General features: G+C 33.9%; 1 protein-coding gene across 1 annotated transcript; it reads right to left on the bottom strand.

Annotated features, from left to right (window-relative positions):
• Window positions 1–7,194: 7,194 nt before the first annotated feature.
• LOC135834195 (uncharacterized protein K02A2.6-like) lies at window positions 7,195–21,861 on the bottom strand. The gene is made up of 4 exons (XM_065348033.1): window positions 21,823–21,861; window positions 21,587–21,709; window positions 21,395–21,472; window positions 7,195–7,749 (listed from the first exon to the last, which is right to left on the bottom strand). Exons 1-4 carry the CDS (start codon window positions 21,859–21,861, stop codon window positions 7,195–7,197), a joined length of 795 nt encoding a protein of 264 aa, XP_065204105.1.
• Between the last annotated feature and the right edge of the window lie 378 nt (window positions 21,862–22,239).

Genomic DNA, 22,239 nt, shown 5'->3' with positions numbered 1-22,239 from the left:
ATTTGAAATTCAGAAATTAAAATTTACCTATCTTTGATTGGGAATATTCCAAATTTATTATCTAAAGTGAATTTTTGCCGGATAATAAAATTTACTTACTTCGTATTAACATATTGAAATGAGAGAGAAATCATCGTTGTTCATGTGTTCACTCATCATGGTCGAAGTTCTGTTGCTTCTTCTATTATTCTGATTTCGTACTTAAGTATACCCGGGGAAAAAAGTTCAAACTTGGCCATACATGATCATGTATGGTGGATGAACTCGAGCATACATGATCATACATAAACCGAAGTTTCCATACATGCTCATATTACAAAATTGTCCCCCACATGATCATACATGTCATATATGATCATGTATGATCAAGTATGATTTAGTGTAACCATGATCATGTGAAAATTCGGGGATTTTTTTTTAACATGAACATGTATGATCATACTTAAAATTCGAGAATGTATGAATTTTTATAATAAAAATATTGTTAGTATAAAATATATGGGATGATTTGCTGAATGGTAAAAGTACATAAGATGTGCTAAGAATGCAAGACAAATGTGGATAAATGAATTTCAGACATTTTTCCAGATTATAGATACTTTTCTAGATTATAGAATAAAATGTATGATATAAAACATGCAATTTCATATAAATGATCCATACATGAGCATGTGGGGGACAATTTTTTAGTATGATCATGTATGAAGTCGTCATACATGATCATGTATGGCCAAGTTTGAACTTTTTTCCCCGGGTACCTATTCGAATCTGATTACATTTCTGTTTCTTTTTTTCAACCAGTATCTTTCCAAATTGTAAATTTTGATGGGATTGATTGCAATTTAAAAAAAAAAAAAAAAATTGAAAATTAACTCAATTACAGACATTAAAAGGCCATAAAAAAGTACCAACATAAGTAGTATCGGAGACCAAAAATATGGCTCATTGGAGGATCGAACCCACGACTTTCGCGTTATTTTGTATGTTTTCTGGACAATTTAGATAGGGAGAATGGAGTCGTTACAAATTTCCCCCTCCCTCAAAGAGACCGTGACCCCATGCGATTTTAATTATAGAGATTCAGTCTCATATAATAAACAAATTACTTAGAAGGACTAACATTTAAAATACTTGAGGAAAATGGTTTAAATTGACCCATTAAATTCATTAGAGCTATTTTTCACCCGGTTTTCTATCCAAAAATGTGATAGGGTCATGTGCAAAAAAAGGGGGGGGCTCATCTCCACGGTTTTTTTTCTCAATGTATGAAATCGACTCGAGCGAAATGCTGATTTAAAAATTAACTGAAATACTTTCTAAATTTATAATTTGAATATAAGGTCTAACTTTCTACGCCAGGGTCAAATAAGGCGCGGTCTGCAACCAATTTGACCTTAATGTAGAGAAACTATCTTCAGATCTTCGATCCGCAGATCGCTTGTTTTATATAAGTATTTTCTCCAATTTGAAAATATAAAAAAAAATGATGAAAAAATCCATGTTGGTATTTTAATTGAAAAAAAACAAAGCTCAGAACACATAAAAAAAATAATAATAAATATGAAAAAAAAAAACAACGAAACTAATTATTTGATAATACTACCTACTAATAATAATACAGCGTGTGTGTTAAATTACCTATGTAAAAATAGTATTTTTTCTTACCCATTGATTTTCGTAAAATTGAAACTTCATTGGTTCACGGGTTGGTCTCTCTGCGTTTGATTCATATCACGGAATGCCGCGAGTATCTGCTGTAACGTAGTCGCCTTCCACCGTATAACATACGTCTATAGGGGCTGAATCAATTGGATGGAATGGAGGATAAATTCTTTCGTCAATGATGAATCGGTCCTCATCTTGATTATATCCGCGCCAACAACGCCGTCGCTGGTATAGCCGGGCTCAAATTTAAAACGATGGCCCTCCAAGCCATTGAGTATCTTAGTCTTCTTAATGATGTCACCGTGTTTCAAACCAGTCTGGCACATTAAACAAATTATGTAAGTACTTTGAAAGATTAAATTAAAAATTAGGAAAATATTAAATTTATTGGACGCGGGACATATTTCAATAAGAAAACAAATTATGCTGGCAATAACATTAAAATGAGAAATATAAAACATTAGTTAGTAATTGGAGATGAATTCCTGATTTAAAAAAAAAAAAAATGTATGAATTGTAGAATATTTTTGAAATGATGAAGAATTGTAAAAACAATTGAAAACTTGTCGAAACGATGAAAAAATCAAGTGTACAACTGGAAGATTAAGTGATCAATTTTATGTCCCTGCTTCAGAAACTGAATGATGAATGGTCAATTGAAAAAAAAAAAAATTTATATAGGTATGTAGATTGTAGACCTTGAAAACTGAACCTGGATGTCACAAATTACTTTTTTTGGTCGAGACATAGGTAATCATCCCATTCCCATAGTGTGGACATTGATTTAAAAAATAGTTCGATTTGCTAGTAGAAGTTTTCAATAAGTGATAGAAATGAGCATTTTTCTTGGCATTTCACAAAACCGTAATGAGATTACATTATTATATTTTTCGGATTGGTGGAAGGGTACTTACTTTCTCAAAGCAATGAGACGACTGCTTTGTTGGTTGGCTACCCCTGAATCTTGTTTTTTGGAGCCATTGACACACGCCAGTATTTTTATGATCAATTTTATAGAAATTGTTCACATACTCGTATTAATTGAACATTTAAAGCATTAGCAGTGCTATAGTAGTATCAATTTAAACATAGTAGTACTTTTTTTGCAGTTGAGGGGGGGGGGTGATTTTTACGAATATAAGCTGCTCAAATATGAATAAATTAAACTCTAAAAGTAATGAATCAAAAAGAAAAATTTAAAGTAAAAATAATATTAGCAGAAATATAAAATAAATTTGCACAAGTATGAAACTTTTGGAAACTTTCCCAGTATTTCCATATCAATTGTGTTCCAATCAATTACAACTGATGGGCGTTTTCATTCCTGTTGCCAAGTATGTATTTCATTTTAATTGAATTATGATTTTCCCTGCCAGCCGGATAGTCCAATGTATGAAAATTTTGGAAACTGTCCGGGTATTTCCATGTCAATTGTGTTCCAATCATTACAACTGATGGATATTTTCATTCCTGTTACCGAGTATTTCATTTTAATCAAAGTTGAATTACTGGTCTGGCACATTAAACAAATTATCTTGAAAGACTGAATTAAAAATTAGGAAAATAATAAATTTATTGGACTCTGAAAATATTTCATAAAGAAAACAAAATTATACTGATAATAACATTAATATGAGAAATATAAAATATCAATTATAATTAGCAATTATTGGGGAAAAAATTCCTGGTTGTTGAAAAAACAGTGTAGTGAGTTGGAGTAATGGAAAATTAAAAAATTAAATATCTTTTTGAAAAGATATGACGAATCGTAAAAGAAAAAAAAAAATGAAAACTTATCGAAACGAAACTGAATGAAGAATGATCAATTGAAAAAATATAATATATCATATACTTATGTAGATTGTAGACCTTGAAAACTGAACTTGAACGCCACAAATCTTCACTTCGTACAAATTCCTTTTTTTGGTCGAGACATAGGTAATCATCCCACCCCCATAGTGTTTAATAAGTGATGGAAAAAGTGATGGAAATGAGCTTTTCTTTGAATTTCACAAAACCATAATGAGATTACATTATTATATTTTTCTGATTATTGGTGGATGAGTACTTATGAAGGGATAGAAGTTAGCTTCCCCGAAGAGTGTATACGATTTGGGATAAGGCACAAAGGTCCCCAGTTAGCTTGCAAGTCTAACAGGGGCCCTATAAACGCTTAGATAAATCCTATTCGGACCCCAACCTATATGCTAAAGCATTACACAGAGGTCTATACTCCATTTTAATCCCTAAGATTAGTAATCCTATTACAATGCAAGTGCGCGAGTTCGTTATAGCCTTATATGAGAACATTATCTGAATAGAAAAAACTACAGTTTGCATAATTTTGGTTTTTTGGTTGACTCTTTTCACCAAAACTTACCCCAGTAAGTATATTATATAGATGTAAATGGGTTCTTTTGGACAATTCGATGAGAAAATCGAAATTGATCGTCGAATTATGGGGAAATTCTGTCTTACGTTTTTTAATCCAAAAGAAAATTAAAAAGCAGATAGGTTATTTCTTTTGCATACTTATCTTCCAAATAATCACTCGTTTTTGGTGAAAAGCTCAAAATACTGTTGAAATGGGAGTATGTATAATCAAAATGATGTCCAAATCACAAGATTATTTATTCAGAACAACACATCTGAAATACATAGGTACATATCCCATGGTACTGTAGTATATATTCATGAATCATTGATTTTAAGATTCACGAAATGTCACCTGAGTAATCTGTTCTCAATTAATTCGTTCTTTATAATGCTTAGTAATGAAACAAAAAAAGTGAGTCAAGACACCTCAAAACTGCGTACACTGCAAAATGAGACAGATATAGGTACATGTGTGTAAAATTACTTACCTACCTATGCCAATAATCGTGGGAATTTTCGTTTCTGGATAGTTGTACTTCAAGCACAAAAGGCTATAAGTTAATTTTAACACGTATCCGAATTTATTACAATGAAATTATTAGTTTTCCTAGTTCACTTGAAGTCAAGCTTTAAGGACTGGATAAACAAAAGGAAAATAAATTAGTCGTGAATATCATGAAAGATACCAAAAAGTGAAAGTATATTGTTTGTAAATAAACAATTAAATATTTAAGGCTAAACAAAGGAACAAAAAGTGTGAGCATGAACAATGAAAAATGAAGGATATAAAACAAAGGAAAAGAAAAGAGAAGAGAACGAGTACTGCCTTAAGTACCATGCCTACAGCATCCCACATCAGGCAGGAGAAGGTGAAACACTGACCGCAAAAAAATTGTGCATTTTGATAAATAAGAAAATCAACTAATTTGTTGAACATTGTGACCTCTGTAGATTTGGTTAGCAAGTCTGATAATTGAAAATCACCGGATATCTTTTCGATTTTGATCTCCTTTTCTTGTACCATCTGGTGTATCAGGTATTCTTTAGTCAATAAAAACCTGCTCTCAGTGGATTCCGTCCCTTTTGCTATCTGCCTCGCCGATGTATTATCCTACTAGATAATCGCTGTTTCATTAATTACAAGAATCACTTTGTTGAGAGATCAAATAGAACTGATTTCTTTCGCCGCATTGTTCAATGCCGAATATTCCGCATCTGCCATTGGCATTGTCATACGATTCTGCTTTTTCGAAGATCAAGCAATTAAATCGTCATACTGGTAAATTAAATAACCCGTTGTTGATTTCATTTCATCATCCTTCACATTGGCAAAGGATGCATTGACGGATACTGTTTGTAGGAACTCGAACACGCTTGTTTCATACGACGTTTATTCACAAACTATATACAATGTTGAAGACAGACTTATGGGTCGGTAGTTTTCAATTTTGTGGCGATCTCCCTTTTTAAATAATAGTAAAATATTTGAAGATTTCCAATCTAAGGGGACTCCCCTTTCCATCAAGCATTTATTAAATAGTATGGTTAGTACCTTAAACATCTGATACCCTCCTTTTTTCAATTGCTCATTACATAACCCATCTGTGCCAACTGCTTTGTTATTTTTTAAACCTTTTATTACCCATTCTATTTCATCAATCAAAAAACTAGGCTCATTTAGCTCTATGTCAGGGGTGTTGTCAGGCAAAATAGACACCCTGAGAAGAGTATTTGACTGGGGGCAGCTTAGATCCATCCTTGCAGAGTACAATGCTTTGTAAAAGGAGGAAGCATGATCATTAATTCCCTTCCTAGAGTAAATTTTTTCACCCTCTTTGTTTATGAGGTAGCTAGACCAGTCTCTGCCCACTAATCTGTTCATATTGATTTTTTTTTTGTACTTCTTGACGTATCTAGAATATTCTGAATAAAGTCATTTTCTCTATTGGCCTTTACCTGACACAATCTCTGCTTTATTAATTTGCACACCAAGGATAGCTCTATTTTATCTGTCGGAGACTTATGTCTTACGGACATCTTCTTCCTCTGAGAAAGGGATACCATTGATAATCAAGTTGTTTTTACGACTATACACCTCTAATGCATTCACTGAACGCTGAAGCTTGATATTAATCTGGTTCAGATCGTCAATCTGTTCTTGTAATTCTTCTTTATTCTTTTTTACCTGGTTATTCAACTCGTTGAATTTTTTAGCCAAGTTATCCATTTTCGAATTTGTATTTGTTACCTTTTTTTCGATCGCATCCAACTTGGTGAGAACTTTAGCAATATCTTGAGCCGACATGCTTCGTAAATTTCAGTGTATAAACGATATACAGCACACAAATAGGTAATATCGTAGATAACGGACGGAAACTTAGATAAGATCTTCTTCAAAGTACAACCGGTCGGAGATAATACACTACAAATTGCACTAGAACGCGTGAAACATACAACCTTCTCGTTACGCTTCACTACATATAATTGGTAACTATCCTCTTAGCTACGTATGTAGATAACAATCAAATAGGTGGGGGTATTGACAGATACTACAGTCTCCCCTTGCGCAAAAATTTCAAAAATTGATAATTAAGTAGAAAATAGAATATAAAATAGAATAAACACAATAGAATAATTAAATACATAGAAAAAATAATCGAATAATAGTAGAAAATGAATAGAAAAATATTCGAAAAAAAAGTATGTACAAATTATTGAACTTGAAGATAGTTGACGCATAACTGGCGGATGTCATCTCTGTTGACTTTGATTTGATCGTTCTTGTACAGCATCTGCTGTCGTTGAAGTATTCGAAGATAAAATTCCTCGTAAAGGAGTCAACGGCGTTTTCCGCGTTCGATGAGGCTCAACTACTTCAGGTATTGCTTCATCTGCGAACACTACTTTCCGCAAACCTAGTCAAAGTTGATTGATGTGTCGCTTGATTTTATAACAGCTATCAAACTCGACTAGATAATGGAGATTTCCCATTTTCTGGACAATCTCTCCTGGATGCCATTGAGGTTTATTATTCGAATAATATCGCGCTTGAACACAATCTCCAGGTTGAAAATGACGCATACCTTTAAAGATCGATTTGGTACTTGGTTCTGGTTTAACTAGAAAAATTGCGTCTAATTGAATGCGTAATTTTCAATTCAGGTATAGTTTGGCTGGAGATTTTCCATTTCTCAATGGTGTTGCTGGATAGCGCATTAGAATTTGTTGTAATCTCTCCTTCATCGGCTGCAAGTTGTCTGCTGAAGATAAACGTTTCTTCAGAGTTTGAATGGTTCTCTCTGCTAGCCCATTGGTAGCAGGATGACCAGGAGCGATGAATTTCTGTGAAATACTTCGATTTTTACAATAGTTTGAAAAGGTTTCGCTGGTGAAAATAGTAGCATTGTCTGAAACGATTATTTCAGGAAATCCAGTTTGAGCAAAAATTTGATTCAGCATTTCCATAGTTAATTCTGAAGAGGGTGCATTTCTCTGGAAGCCAACCTCCATCCATTTTGATTTCGCATCAACAACGACTAGAAAGTAGAAAATGATATGAATGCGCTGCCAATTGCTGCTAGGCTCATCCCAAGAATGTAATGGAGCTTTTGCAGGACTTTTCTGAGCTGCGGCGCATTTTTCACAGTCTCTCACCATACACTCGATATATTTATCGATGTTTTTCCAGTATAGATATTTTTGAGCTAACTGCTTCATTTGATATTCGAATTAATTATACGATAATTACGTTTGATTACACATTTCGAACTTGAACTTGAATAAAAAAAATCGATCATTCCGGAGTAGCAACATTCTGGAATCGACTAATGTAACTTGTGGCAATAGTTGATATCCGGCCTTGTATTTCTTGCCACAAAGTTCAAAGCACTGATAATGCTCCTCAGCTCAGGAATTTCGGTTTTTTCTTTTGATTTCTGGATTTTCAGGCTTGTTTCCATCGGTATGTTTTGTTCACGAGCATTGCTCATAATTATTAAAACAATCAATCATTTTCTTGATGTATCGAGACTGGTTCAAGAAAATTTTTCCATTTTCTCTTTCTCGATTGATTTGAATTCCGAGAAAAACATCCGGCTCATTTATTTTAATTTTAATTTTGAAATGTTGTTTTAGTGAATTTAACGTTTCTTCAATCCACTCACTTAGTTTGACATGAAAATTATAAATCATCAACATGAATGGCGAGAACAGTGATCTTATCTCCTACTCTTTTGCAGAAAACACATTGATCTGGCTCAAACATTGAATACCCCATCTGCTTGTTTTTTTCACGTAACTCATTAAACCAAGTTCTAGATGAGGTTGGCAATCCATATATATTGATTTTTTCATCTTCAAAACTTTCTTTTTTCGATCGTAGTTAAGGTCATCAGGGATCTCAATATACACGAAATTTCTGGAATTATTTTTTTTTTTCAAAATTTGAAACAAAAATTTGCATTACCTTTCAATAAATTAGATTTCTCTCGATGATTAGATGTACTGGTTGTATTTCTGGTAAAGGAATTTATACATTATAGCGTTTTGTTCTTGTTCTCCAATTCTTTAGCTGCTTTAGCACAAGTGATTTGTTGCCCAGCCATTTAAAGTATTGAGTAGTACTATAGTATGTACTATGTAGTACATATCAGGTTGAACATATCAGTACTATTTTTTTGAATTGAGAGAGGGGGTGTTTTTTACTTATGCAAGTTGCATAAATATGAATAAATCAAACTCATTAATGAATCAAAAATAAAAATCAAAAGTAAAAATAATATTAGCAGAAATATGAAATAAATTTGCAATTACATATTTATTAAATTAATTATTATTATTGATATACACAATTTATTAATACTTAGTTTTATTTATAATGGGATTATTTTGAATAATATTATTTGAAAGAGTCCGTGAATGTTGCTACTCCAAAAAACGTTGATTCAAATAATGTTCGTTTTTATGAACAGATTTTTATCTACCTAAGTACTTACCTACCTACGTCATGCCAACACATAAGAATGTATTTTAATAAACCAACAGCTATAAATGTTGAAACCTCGCCAATCGAGCGCGCTCTGCAGACACCTCCAAGGAACCTGCATTTCTAGCTTTCCATGTATTCATACTCAAATAAATGAGGAAGCGAACTGCATCCTCGCAATAACCATATTTGAAAGGGGGATGTTGTAAAAGAATTGGAGAAAAATACGCGGGAGGCATCAAAGAACTCGTCTGCGGCAATAACTGGCAGAAATGTTCTCTTGAAAAAATTCATAAATTTGCTCAATTTTTTACCTAGTCCTTTGAAATTTCCAAACATGACGACAATTTTCAACACCGATTGAAAAATGATCATTCATCAACTTATTGTACTGTTTGATTAGGTATAGTTCTGATTGAACCTTGCTAAGTTTACATTCACGTTTTAAAATAAACTCGTACTTTTCTCTATAGTATTGTGAGAAAAGAGACCATTTCAGAGTCTTTCTATTCCCCCTCCCTCCAAAAAAAAGAAAAACTTTACCACTCGAAGAAATAGAAATATACTCATGCGAAAAATTACTTCGAAGTTTGGCCATTTGAGTGAGATAAACCTGGTATGTCGATGTCCACATCTCGAGTTATTTCAGTGCATTAGCAATGGTATACTTACATTTCTGTTTGATGGTGTACTCGTATTTTTTGACTTGTTATACATACTTAGGTTGATTTCATTTACTTCGAGTTTTAGTTGCCAAAGATGATTTTTGGCAAATTTTTGAAAATACAAATAAAATTAATTCTGACGGTTAATACCTATGTTTTTTACTTACGTTAAACTAATATGTACCTACTCGTGTATCAATGCCTCCGAATCAGAATTTCACACTTTCGAGCCAATCTACAGCCTTAGGGGGATTTTCGGTTTCTCAAAAATGTTGAAATGGCGTCAAAATGGCTAGAAACAGTGAAATTGGGATTCAGAGGGTTTAATTTAGGAACGTCAAATAATTAAGAGAACTAATGGGTAATAACCAGGAACGTGGATGCCTGTCCTAATGATTTAGCGGTGCCCTTTCCTTACCCAAAAGTCGGTTATGATTTAAAATTCAAACCATTACGAAAATTGCTTACTCGGACTATTCTAATTCCGCAAAATATAACGTTTTGGATCTATTCGTGTGTGTATATGTACGTACGCATCAGCTTACCAGATAATGATACAATGTTTGTATGTATCTTCGTGAAGAAATGTTCGAAATACTGTATCTTCACATCTAAAGCATTTGTTTCAGTTTGAACTGAATCTACAAAATGCGAGGAAATTGCTTTGTTAATAAGAATAATGATTAGAGCTCGGACTCTTATGTTTTACATATTTTCCTGTTTGTAAGGAGATACATGACACATATTGATAATATCTTTACGAATCAGAAAATTTCCTGTAAAATGAGCCCAATTTCATTTTACATATTTTACCTCGTATTTCAGGTTAAAACACATAGGGTACATAGCAAAAAAATTACTTCGAAGTTTGACCATTGACGTCATATTCGTATTCAGCGTCACAGAAAACATACTACTTCATGTGTCGCACGAACAAAACACTTTTTCGAACTTTTACCCGCTTTGGGGAGGTGCTGGGGGCCGTGGATGGGGTCCAATCAAAAATCTGACGTCATATTCGTATTCAGCGTCACCAAAAACATACAATTTGATATATCACATGCCCCAGATTTTCTTTCGAAAGTTTCGGCCAAAATTAGGGGGTGGGGGAAAATTCACCCCCAAGGTCTGACACGCAGATCGCGGCGACTTGTCCACCATAAGTCGTCATATATCGATGGTAGATCGTGGTCAAAAAAATTAGCTGCTGAAGCGAACAGGGTGCCGAATGATTTCAATTTTTATACTTTTTTCAGCATATTTTTGCCTATTTTTGTGATTTTTCGATATTCAAACTCCCGTGGTTTCTCCCCCTGTCAACTTCACCAGCTAAAATTTTGGCTCATAACATATTTTTTGATGCTCTATCCGCCTGTGAAAAAAGTTTTTCGATCCGCGTGTCAGACCTTGGGTAGCTTCCTTGTAAGATTGATCAACATTCAGATATAATTTTATCAAATCTGATCTATGTTGATCAATTTTTAGATCTAATTTGATCACATTAGATACTCGTATGATCAGATACAATTAGATCTGTCCCATTTTTTCCCGGGAAGTGTTTTTTGGGCAATATTACTTTAAAAATTCAGAGCCGTACGTTCAAACACTTCTCCAAAAATGAATAAAAGTCATACCACGCCTTCGAACAGTGGTGAGCGAGCTAAAATTCTGAAAAAGGGGAGGGGGTAAAAAAAATTAGAGAACAAAAATTAATATGGATTTTCTATTTTTTTTACCCTCTCTAAAAATTGTTTGCAAATAATTTTGATGAAAAACAACTAGCTCATCTAATAGACAATAGACCAGAGCGTGTAGACTTCAGCGATGTACTCACGAACTCATTTTGATGGAAATTAGTGCGTCCAATACTTGAAATCAAATCACACGTTTTGAAAATTTTGTTGAGAAAATCGACAAAAATACACATCACATTTTTCAAAGTCTCCTGAACCATGAACATTAAATGGAAAATGGGAGATTTTCAAGTGCATTGTGTTCCAAAAGAAGCACAAAACATGTTAATATGGTTTTCAAATCGATTCATGACTTTGGTGGCTTACTTATTTTTCAAAAAATTATTGGGGGGGGGGTAAAAAAAAACTGGGCCGTTAAACCCCTAACGGTTTGATTAGGTAGGAAAACACATGAAGAATTCTACCACTAGAAAAAATGGAAATACTCATGCAAAAAATTACTTTGAAGTTTGGCCATTTGAGTGAGATAAAGCGGGTATGTCCACATCTCGAGTTATTTCAGTGCATTAGCAATGGTATACCTACTTACATTTCTTTTTTGATTATGGTGTACTTACTTCAGTTTTCCTTTTATTTGTCGATTTAGCGAAGAATGGATAGCTTACAAACATGACTACGTTGTCGATGTAATTTACTTCAACTTTCAGTTGCTAAAGATGATTTTTGGCAAATTTTTGAAAATACAAATTTGATTAATTCAGACGATTAATATGTTTTTCACTTACGTTAAACTAATATGTACTCGTATCAATCCCTCCGAATCAGAATTTCACACTTTCGAGCCGATCTAGAGCCTTTGGGTGATTTTCGGTTTCTCAAAAATTTTGAAATGGCTTCAATATGGCTGGAAACAGTCTAATTGGGATTTAGAGGGTTTAATTTAAGAACGTCAAATAATTAAGGAAGCTAATGGGTAATAACCAGGAACGTGGACGCCTGTCCTAATGATCTAGTGGTGCCCTTTACTTACCCAAAAGTCGGTTATGATTGAAAAATCAATGCATTTCAAAAATTGCTTACTCAGGATTTATAACGCTCTCTTTTCAGGTTTTTGAAGAATTCCGCGAAGTTTTCATTACTATTCATATAAAAATTCTTACTCTACTGCAGCTGCGTAGTCCAGAAGAGTCATTCGACAGGGCAACACTGTCATATTTTCCTGATTTATCCAAAAAGCACCGGTCCACGTTTTTTTTTTTTTTTTCATTTTCATCCATTATTTAACTTTGAATTTCATATTTTTTGATTAGGAAAATTGATAAAATTTCGCGACTAATGGATCCTAACTCGCAAGGGAACCTCTTGAGGTGTCACACTCCGATTCGATCGGGACCGCGATTTTTGGAAAGAGCATAGTCTAAAACCCCTAAACCGAAGTTTTCAGCTGCCCACGTTCATTTTTTGATTTTTGGCGAACGTTTGAAAATTCAAAATTGACTGTTTTGGGCGATTTATGCATTTTTAAAAAAAGTTAGTAGGTACTTGATCAGTAAAAATGGTCAAAGTCAAAATGAATCCCAAACTGATATCGATTACCCGAATCCAAATTTCACCATTTTCATCCATTCTGGAGCCTCCAGCGCGATTTTCAATTTCTCCAGAATTTTGAATTTGCTCCAGAAGGCGTGAAAGTTGCCAAAGATGATTTTTGTCAAATTTTTGAAAATACAAATTTGACTTTTTAGGGCCTCCAGCGACTTTTTTTGAAAATTACTGGAGCCTCCAGTAGATTTTTGAAACTTGAAATTTCCCCAAAATTTTATCAAACCAAGATGGAAAGTCGAAATTTATTCTGCAAACTAATTTCAATACGCTACGGTAGTTGACTGCTGGTGAATTTCAAGTCGTTTTGGAGCCTCCAGCAACTTTTTGAAAGGTTGTATGACGTTTTTTTGGAAAATTGAAATTTCCTAAAAGTAGCTGGAAGTTTCAAAACCATTTGAAACCACCATGTAGTCTGCGAAGTAAGTTTCAGCTTAACAACTCCATTTGATAAATTAATGTTGCGGGAAATTTCAAGTTTAAAAAATCTACTGGAGGCTCCAGTAATTTTCAAAAAAAGTCGCTGGAGGCCCTAAAATGACTTGAACCCACCTGAAGTCGTCTTCAGAGGGTGTTAAAAATGGACTGTACAGTAAATTTTAGCTTTCCATCTCCATTTGATGAAATTTTGTGAAAATTTAAAGTTTCAAAAATCTCTCGAGGCTGCAGTAATTTTCAAAAAAAGTCGCTGGAGACCCTAAAATGACTTGAACCCACTTGAAGTCGTCTTCAGAGGGTGTTAAAATTGGAGTGTAGAGTAAATTTCAGCTTACCATCTCCATTTGATGAAATTTTGTGAAAATTTAAAGTTTCAAAAATCTGCTGGAGGTTTTAGGAATTTTCGAAAAGTCGCTGGAGGCTCCAAAACGACTTGAAATTCATCTGCAGTACTTCGTAGCGTATTGAAATTAGTTTTTAGAATAAATTTTAGCTTTACAACTCCAAGTTTATGGAATTTTGTGATAATTTCGAGTTTCAAAAATTTGCTGGAGGCCCCAGAACTGCTCAAAACGGGTTGAAACCGTTTCCAATCGATTTGGCATGTCGAAAATAGGGTATATCCCAAATTTTAGCTTTCTAAGTCAATTTGGTAAAATTTTGATTTTTTCCCTCATTTTTGGCCTAAATTCGATTTTTAAAAATTCACCAAAAATCGAAAAACGCACTTTAGCACTTGAAATTTTGACAGGTGATAAATGTTTGCATGATCTTTCGATCTACCTTTGTAAAGTTTGAAAAAGTTCGTGCAAGTCCTATGTTAAAACGCAAAATCTGCGATTTCGGCTGACCTGTCAATCAAAATGGCCGCCATTTTGTAAGTAAGGCCAACTTTTTTTTTGGCAACTTTGCTTTAAAATGTTCCTTGGGATGTCCCCTTCAAGAAAAAAGTTGTCCCGGTGGATCGAGGGGGGGGGGTGCAATTACTCCTATTGTCATATGCCGGACTAATAGAATTGTACTGTACGTATTACACAAAAGTAGTACCCGGAGGCTTTTATTTCTATGTGGATAGCCGAAAGAGCTAGCGAGATGAATGAAGTGGCGTTGAGTAGGGAAAAATAAGGGCTTTCAAAAGCGACCTTGAAAATTTCAGGCCCATGCACACTGCACAGGTTGTCCGTTTGGTCAAAAAGTTCAAACTGGTTTTTATTGGCGCAATGCATTCTACACACTAAGGCGACAAAAACATGATGCGAATTTTTTGAAACCGGTTCATTAATTTGCAACCGGTTGACAAAATATACCCAAAAATTGTAGATAGAGAAAAAAGCTTGAAACAAAAGTTGTAGAGCGTGAAAAATTACACTATTCTGTCTAATCTCATTTTGAAACCGGTTCATTGGTTCGCATTTAGCAACCAGTTTTTGACAATCACATAAAAATTGGAGATCGAGAAAAAAGCTTGAAACAAAAGTTGTCGAGCGTGAAAAATTGAACCATTTTTGCTTATCGGATTTCAAAACCAGTTCATTAATTAGCAACCAGTTATCAAACATTATTTAAAGATTGAAGATTGAGAAAAAAGCTTGGAACAAAAGTTGTAGAGCGTGAAACATTGCACAATTTTGCTCAATCACATTTTGAAACCGGTTCATTGGTTTGCATTTAGGAGCCAGGTTTCGACAATCACCTAAAAATTGAGAATACAGAAAAAAACTTGAAACAAAAGTTGTTGAGTGTGAAAAATTGAACTATGTGTTTTTGCGGACTGGATTTCGAAACTGGTTCATTGATTCGCAGCCAGTTATCGAAAATTATTCAAAAACTGGAGATAGAGAAAAAAGCTTGAAACAAAAGTTGTAGAGTGTGAGAAATTGAACTATATGTATTTTTCACTGATCAGATTTTGAAACCTGTTCATCAATTCGCAGCAATCGATCGAAAGTTATCTGGTTGCAAATTGATTCTACAACTTTTGTTTCAAACTTTTTTCTGTATTTTCGATTTTTAAGTGATTTTCGAAACCTGGTTGCTAAATGTGAATCAACGAACCGGTTTCAAAATGTGATTGAACAAAATTGTGTAATTTTTCACGCCCACAACTTTTGTTTCAAGCTTTTTTCCTCAATCTCCAATTTTTAGATAATTTTTGATAACTGGTTGCTAATTAATGAACCGGTTTGAAAATCCGATTAGCAAAAATGGTTCAATTTTTCACGCTCGACAACTTTTGTTTCCAGATTTTTTCTCCATCTACAATTTTTGGGTATTTTTTGTTGACTGGTTGCAAATTGATGAACCGATTTTAAAAATTCATATCACGTTTTTGTCGCGCAGAATAATCACAAATCCGAAATCGGAAATATGATTTAGTCAGTCGTTCACTTGTGTTCCGTGTGAACGATGTGATTGTGATTATATACCATCTCATTTTCTCCAGGAAATCTTCCAGAAAGTCGTCAGTTTCGTTTTTTTTTGCCCCACATGGGACTGAAAAATTGAAAATATTTCATTTTTCCCTCCTCTCACCCCTCACCCTGTTTCGTTAATTGGTGCAATTAAAAATACCAATCAATTCATCTTTAGAGACATTCGGTGACGTATTCTTCGCTACGTTGATATTTTTTCAAACCCTCTCTCTCTCGGGATATCTCGCCATTTTCTGAGATTTCATTAGAGGAGAAGAAAAAAAATAGAGCAAAAGGCTCAGATACGACATCGTCTTTTTTAACTCGTCGCTCGCCTTAACGAAGATGGCAATTTTTCAGCATTAGCTCGCGTCATAAATTGAACGAAACCCTTAATTTTGGTAAAACCGCAATTTCGAGTGTTTCCTCTCGGTACACAGCTTGCGGAGGCATTATGATTTTTCACAATCTTGCGACTAATTTCGTTCGAATAGCTTCTTAAATTGCTAATTTCCAAACAATAAGCCGGCGAGCTAATGAGCTTAAAGTGCGCCGTATCGCCGCCGAGCTGACTTTCCATTAAAAAACTTTTTTTTTCTCGAGCTACCAGTACAAATACTCGTCAATAATTAACACCCTTGCGTAGTTTTTTTCACATCGTCTTTATTGTCGTCTTATCTTTGGAAAAAATCTCTCGTCTCGTAGCATGTTTTTTCCCCTTCTTGAAGAGTGTATCGTCGAGTGCTGGTGTAAGACCTTTTAACGATAGATAGTTTTTTTTTGTGCTCAGCGACGTTCTTTGGTTTTAATTGCGAAGCTTGCTTGCTTGCTTTTTTTTCAAACGTGGAGAAAAAGCACGAATATAGAGAGGCGACCTTGATGGAAACGATTTATAATGTTTACATTGAACGTAATTTTGCAAATTTCCAGATTTTTTTCCCTTTTTGTAGCTTTTTATAAATTATATCACGCGAACAGATACGAAATACTATACAACTGCGTGCGCTTTTTTTTTGTTTACTAGAAACGCGAGGCGAGGTTTTAATTACGAAATTAATAAGGAAATTCGAGCTGTGGATGTTTACATTCGACGGAGAGACATATCAATGGAGTTTTCCAAAGAGAAATTTTGCTTTTTATATTTTTCATTTATTATGTACCTAACTTTTTGCCTTTTTTTTTTGTTTGTTGATTGTACTTTAATGAAAGGACATCTTACTTACTCTATAGCTACTTGAAAAGACACCAAAAATAATAACGAGAGCTGCTCTATTTAATTATAACTCGTTCGTTAAAACGAATTTCTTTTTATATTTTCCCTCTTTCCTTTTTTTTTTTTTTACCTTGGATGTTAAATTAAAAGCGAAGGTTTTTGTTTTTCAACTTGGCAAAGTGGACTTTATATACAGAGTACCTTATGGAAGTAAATAGTTGGAACTCGTTGTCGTCGAATAATTTTCCGCATATTTTACAAATGGAGGAGTATTATAATGTTTTGTTAACGAGAGCTGGATGAGGGTGTGTTTTCCCCGCTGTAGTTTTATTTCAACTTTTCTATGTAGGGTTGTGGTGAGAATGAATTTTGAAAACAGTGTAGCTGAATGACGATACGAAGTTTTGTTGTTTTGTGTTTAATTTAAATACCTACGATGTAATTGAAAATTTGTGCTGTAAGAAATGATGGAGAACTGGATTGAAAAAATTACTTACTGGATTTATCTTGTTTTCAAATTGTATGAGTATTCTGTTATATGCTTCTCCAACATTATTCTGTTTTCAATTTCTATTTTTACGTGTTGTTTAGAGTTTCTTCAAGTCTACTGAAGTTGAAACACTACAACTAACTTTTGCTGTTTTATTGCTTTCTTCTTCATTGCAAGATATTCATATTGATTATTTTTTTCTATTGTATAAAATGATGAAATGCGAAAATCAGAAAATCACAAACATATGGTACCTTATACCTATATGTAGTCGAAATAGAAGAGCAGGCGAACGCGTACAGTCAAACGTTTGAATATTTATCAATGAAAAGGATACTGTATTTTTAAAAAATTACAAATGAATTCTCAATAAAGGTACAAAAAATTCCGTGCAAAAAAATGGTACAAGTTCAAAAATTTGAAAAATATGCTCTAGACTAAAGTATCAGTCCGCTTCTCTACTGGGCAGTAATCGCCCAACTGCCATTTTACTTTGGAATTCTATTCCAGATACCCCAATATGGCTGGACGGTGCAGTGGGGGAGTATGGCAAAGAAAAATTCTTCCATGCTGTTTGAAGGGAGGGGCAGTGAGATAGGCGAAGGCACAAATCTCTTATTAAAGAGGTTAACATTGATGTTGGTAATTTTTTGAACCCTGTGTTATTGTAGAACCACAACAATACTTGCTACAGTACAAAGAATGTGTTATGATAACATGGTTCTTTCGTTCTTTGGTGGAATAGACTCCATACTGGGGAATTGAACAAATATTACAACGAATTATATTTTTAGAAAAGTAACCAAATCACTGTGAATTTGAGTAAAAATTCTTACTGTACATATGAAAATTTAATAAAATCAAAAATTATGTGAGGAATGTATTTCCTGGTGAAGTAAAATGTTAGCTTAGTCATATACAGATAAATACATAATGAAAATCAAAACAATATAATGAGATAGGTAGGTATTGTAATTAAAATAAATTTGTGATCTTTTTAGAATCAGAATCCATAATACTTGAAAGCACCTAGAGTGCGCTAATGTGAATGATGACTCGCTAATCAAGTCTATCATCACATAGTTCAGAAAAATTGGACTAGTATTCGTCAACTTTCAATTTTTTTGGTCAATTTCACTGACCTTAGAATTATGAAAAGAAAGATATACTTACAGGTCTTATACAAAGTGGTAAAAATATAATAGATGCGCACAACGTTATTGACAAAATAAAACATATAAAAAAAATATACACATGTAGAGAAAATATATAAAAATATAATACATTACCTTCTAAAACAAATAACTAACCAATGAATAATGCAATTTCATCATACAAGATGCCCACAAAAGATTAGTCCTCAGTAGTATATAGGGCACTTGGCTAAAGTTGCAGACAGGTTCCACAGAGAGATGATCGGTGCTCTGCGCAGACCCTTCTGTAACAAAGCTGCACAATGGTTTACACCACAGCGATTTCGAGATCGTGCACAAAAATTGCAGCAGCCAGGTCGTTGATTGGGGTGAGGTGTAGGGCCAATTGGGCTAAATTCTTTTCCCAAGCAAAGGGATATCTCCATTGGTAACATTCTGCTAAGGTGCCAGACGCAGGTGAGGATTAACCAAAATTTCGCTCAAATCTTTTAAAAATGCGTCTCTGGTTAGTAAGGGTAGCTTTTTAATATCATCTGTTGATATGATGTTCAACAAAATAGTATACCTGTACATGAATTCATCTTGTAGTGAGTAAGGTTCATAATATTTACGGAATTCTACAAATCTACATTTTTCACACTCTTGCAATATAGTATAAATTCAAAACCAAAAACTTTTCTCGTTCTCATTCTTACTTCTGTATCGCCCTACTGACAAAATATGAGGGCGTTTTCGCCAGAGACTTTTTAAGGACTATCTCTCTATAGCATTTTTAATGGCAAATAGCAAATCCACTCCACACTAGTAAACGGGTTCAACAGAGCAATTCACACAGTGAATTACATTTTACTCGTACATTATTTTTCTCGTACATTTATTTTGGTGTAGCATGTCTTCTCCTCACATGTGAAGATATTATGCAATACCTATATTAAACTTCATCAACACACCCTGCTCTCAACATTCGGCAGAAACTCCATTTAAAATAATGTGCTCACACCTCCACCCTTCCTTGAAAAAAAAAATATTTCTCTTCTTTATCATCTCCCAAAAACGAATGGTGTTTTGTTTTGTTTTATTTTTGTCCATCTTCAACTGGAACAGTAGGAGTGATTGAGTGATCCTATAAATGTGTCCTGTTGTTCTCAAAATAATTAAATGCGCCCTTCACACGCGAAAACAGATTCAAAGAAACGTATTAAAACACAGGCTGATAGGTTGCATGCCATAAATGAAGGAATAAATTATAAAGAAGAACTGTTCGATTCAAAACAAAAAATTAAGTTTTTGAATGTCTTTATGATGTAAGGGATGATATATTTATCTGAATAATCTTTCACTAGTACACAAGTACAGTAATTACTTTGGGTAAAACGAGAATATAATTCCCTCTACTGTAGATGAAGTTGCTTACTCTCCAAATGAATCCGAAAGTAAAATCTAAACGTAAAGTAATTAACCAAAAAACGCCGAAAAAAGTACATTTCATTGAAAAAAAATCGATTATCCGACTTTTTTGCGTAACCGATGTCTCTCTGCTCGGATTAGATCGGTTAATTGAGGTTCTACTGTATTCAGTTGCCAGCTCAAAAACATAATGAGCTCAGCGTTGCAAACAATGCAAGTGTACTGTTTACAAAGCTGAACTTGAAGTTTACCAGCTAACTATTACTGTATGTATCACGTATACAGTGCAAGCTAATATGATATTTCTCATATGCCCTTCTGATCTTTAATCCATACTATGAAATATTCAAATGGGAGAAAGTTTGGAAACACATGAGTGATAAATATTGCCCTGAACTGTACACGTGTGTAGACCACGTGACACTATTCATTTTGCTCCCCGCACTTTCTCACATGAGAATGTTATGTACAAGCAGAGAGAGTAGAAAAAATGAAGAAAGATCCTGAAACAGCCTCAGCATCCATTCTCACCAGTGGCATCATGCATGCCACCAAAAGCAAACCAACACCTTGACATTGATTCACCCTGACAACCGCACAACACCACTGGACACAAGCAGACACCAAGGAGCACAGTCTATTTGGTTTGAAGGTACTTGTAAGTGGGTATTGAATAGTTGGCAGCAACTTTGAAAAAAAATTCAAGATTTTGACACAAATAGGCAAATATGGACACATGTGTATCCATATTGACACATAATCAGGTTATAATTGCATCAAAACTGGAAAGAAGGGCGCTGGACATTAGAAAGAACATATTAATAAATTAAGAGAAAAAATAGTCAAAATAATGCATAATGAAGAGCACAAAACTCGTCATAATATATAGTCAAAAATAATAAGGCATAAATGTATCTTGGTCAAAAATAAACAATAAATCTCAAGAACAAGATCAAAATCAGAGAGGAAACCTCCTCTGGTCCAACGCGATAGAAATTTTGCTTAATATTAGAAAATTAAAGAAAATTGTCAAAAACAAAGAAAATCTTTGGGTATAAGTAAAAAAAAAAAATCTTCATATATGTGTAAAAAATAAGAAATATAGATGTAAGTTTGTAACACTATATATATAATATAAATAAACTATTGGATAAATAAGATCATTTAAAAAAAAAAGAGAAAATTTTCTCTGGCAGAATGGTCACACTGGTACTCGCTCCTTCAAGTTAAAATAAAGGGAGAATTTTCAGTTTAGTTGGCTAAATGGCACTACTTGAATAGAAAAAAAAACTCACCATAAAACTATGTAATTCGGGTTCCCGTATAATGCCTGTAATTCTATTGTGGTTGTTTGTGTTACCCTGACTACGCCTCTGTAAAATAAAATTGGCAAACATGATTAAAATTAAGTACCTATAGGTATATACCTACTTACAGATACACAGAAAAAAATGATCTTACTTTAGGTTTGGCTTCATTTCTTATACCCGCAGTTCTGTTTCAATTTTGTTTTTGAATTCTCCATTGACTGCATCCGACTCGACAACAGCCTCTTGTTCAATGGTCAATGCCAAGTCACTTGTGCGGCCACCTTTCATTTCACTAACAACCTTTAAGAGCACAAATACGATTATAATTAAATGGATTGAAAAAAAAACAACAACAACAACAAACAAACAAGCAAAAAACCAGATAGATAATCTGGAATGAAAATAATAATTACTTCCGTATTTGAGGTCGAGGCATCTTCATTTTCATACATTTGTAGTCTGCATTGGAGTGCGAATAGACAGTTATTGCTTTTTGCATTGTCTCCACCATGCTTCTTCCACCATATGTATGCTATAAGGGCATAATACATAAATATTATTTATAAATAGAAAAAAGGATACTGTATTTGAAAAAATTTACAAATGAATTCTCGATAAAGGTAAAAAAATTTGTTGCAAAAAAATAGTACAAGTTCAAGTACTTAGGTAAAAATGATCTTACTTTAGGTTTGGCTTCATTACTCATTTTGCTTAGTAATCAGTTGTAAGGAAAGGGACCTGGAGGCAAACCTTGAAAACTTGAAAAAACGAGTTCTGCTTCTGTGAGCGAAACGGGACAGTGGAGGGGGATGGGGGTTTCGCTGCCAGGG

This window comes from Planococcus citri, chromosome 2 (genome assembly GCF_950023065.1).
Source record: "Planococcus citri chromosome 2, ihPlaCitr1.1, whole genome shotgun sequence".
Lineage (NCBI taxonomy): Eukaryota > Metazoa > Arthropoda > Insecta > Hemiptera > Pseudococcidae > Planococcus > Planococcus citri.
This window is presented reverse-complemented; position numbering and strand designations above follow the sequence as displayed.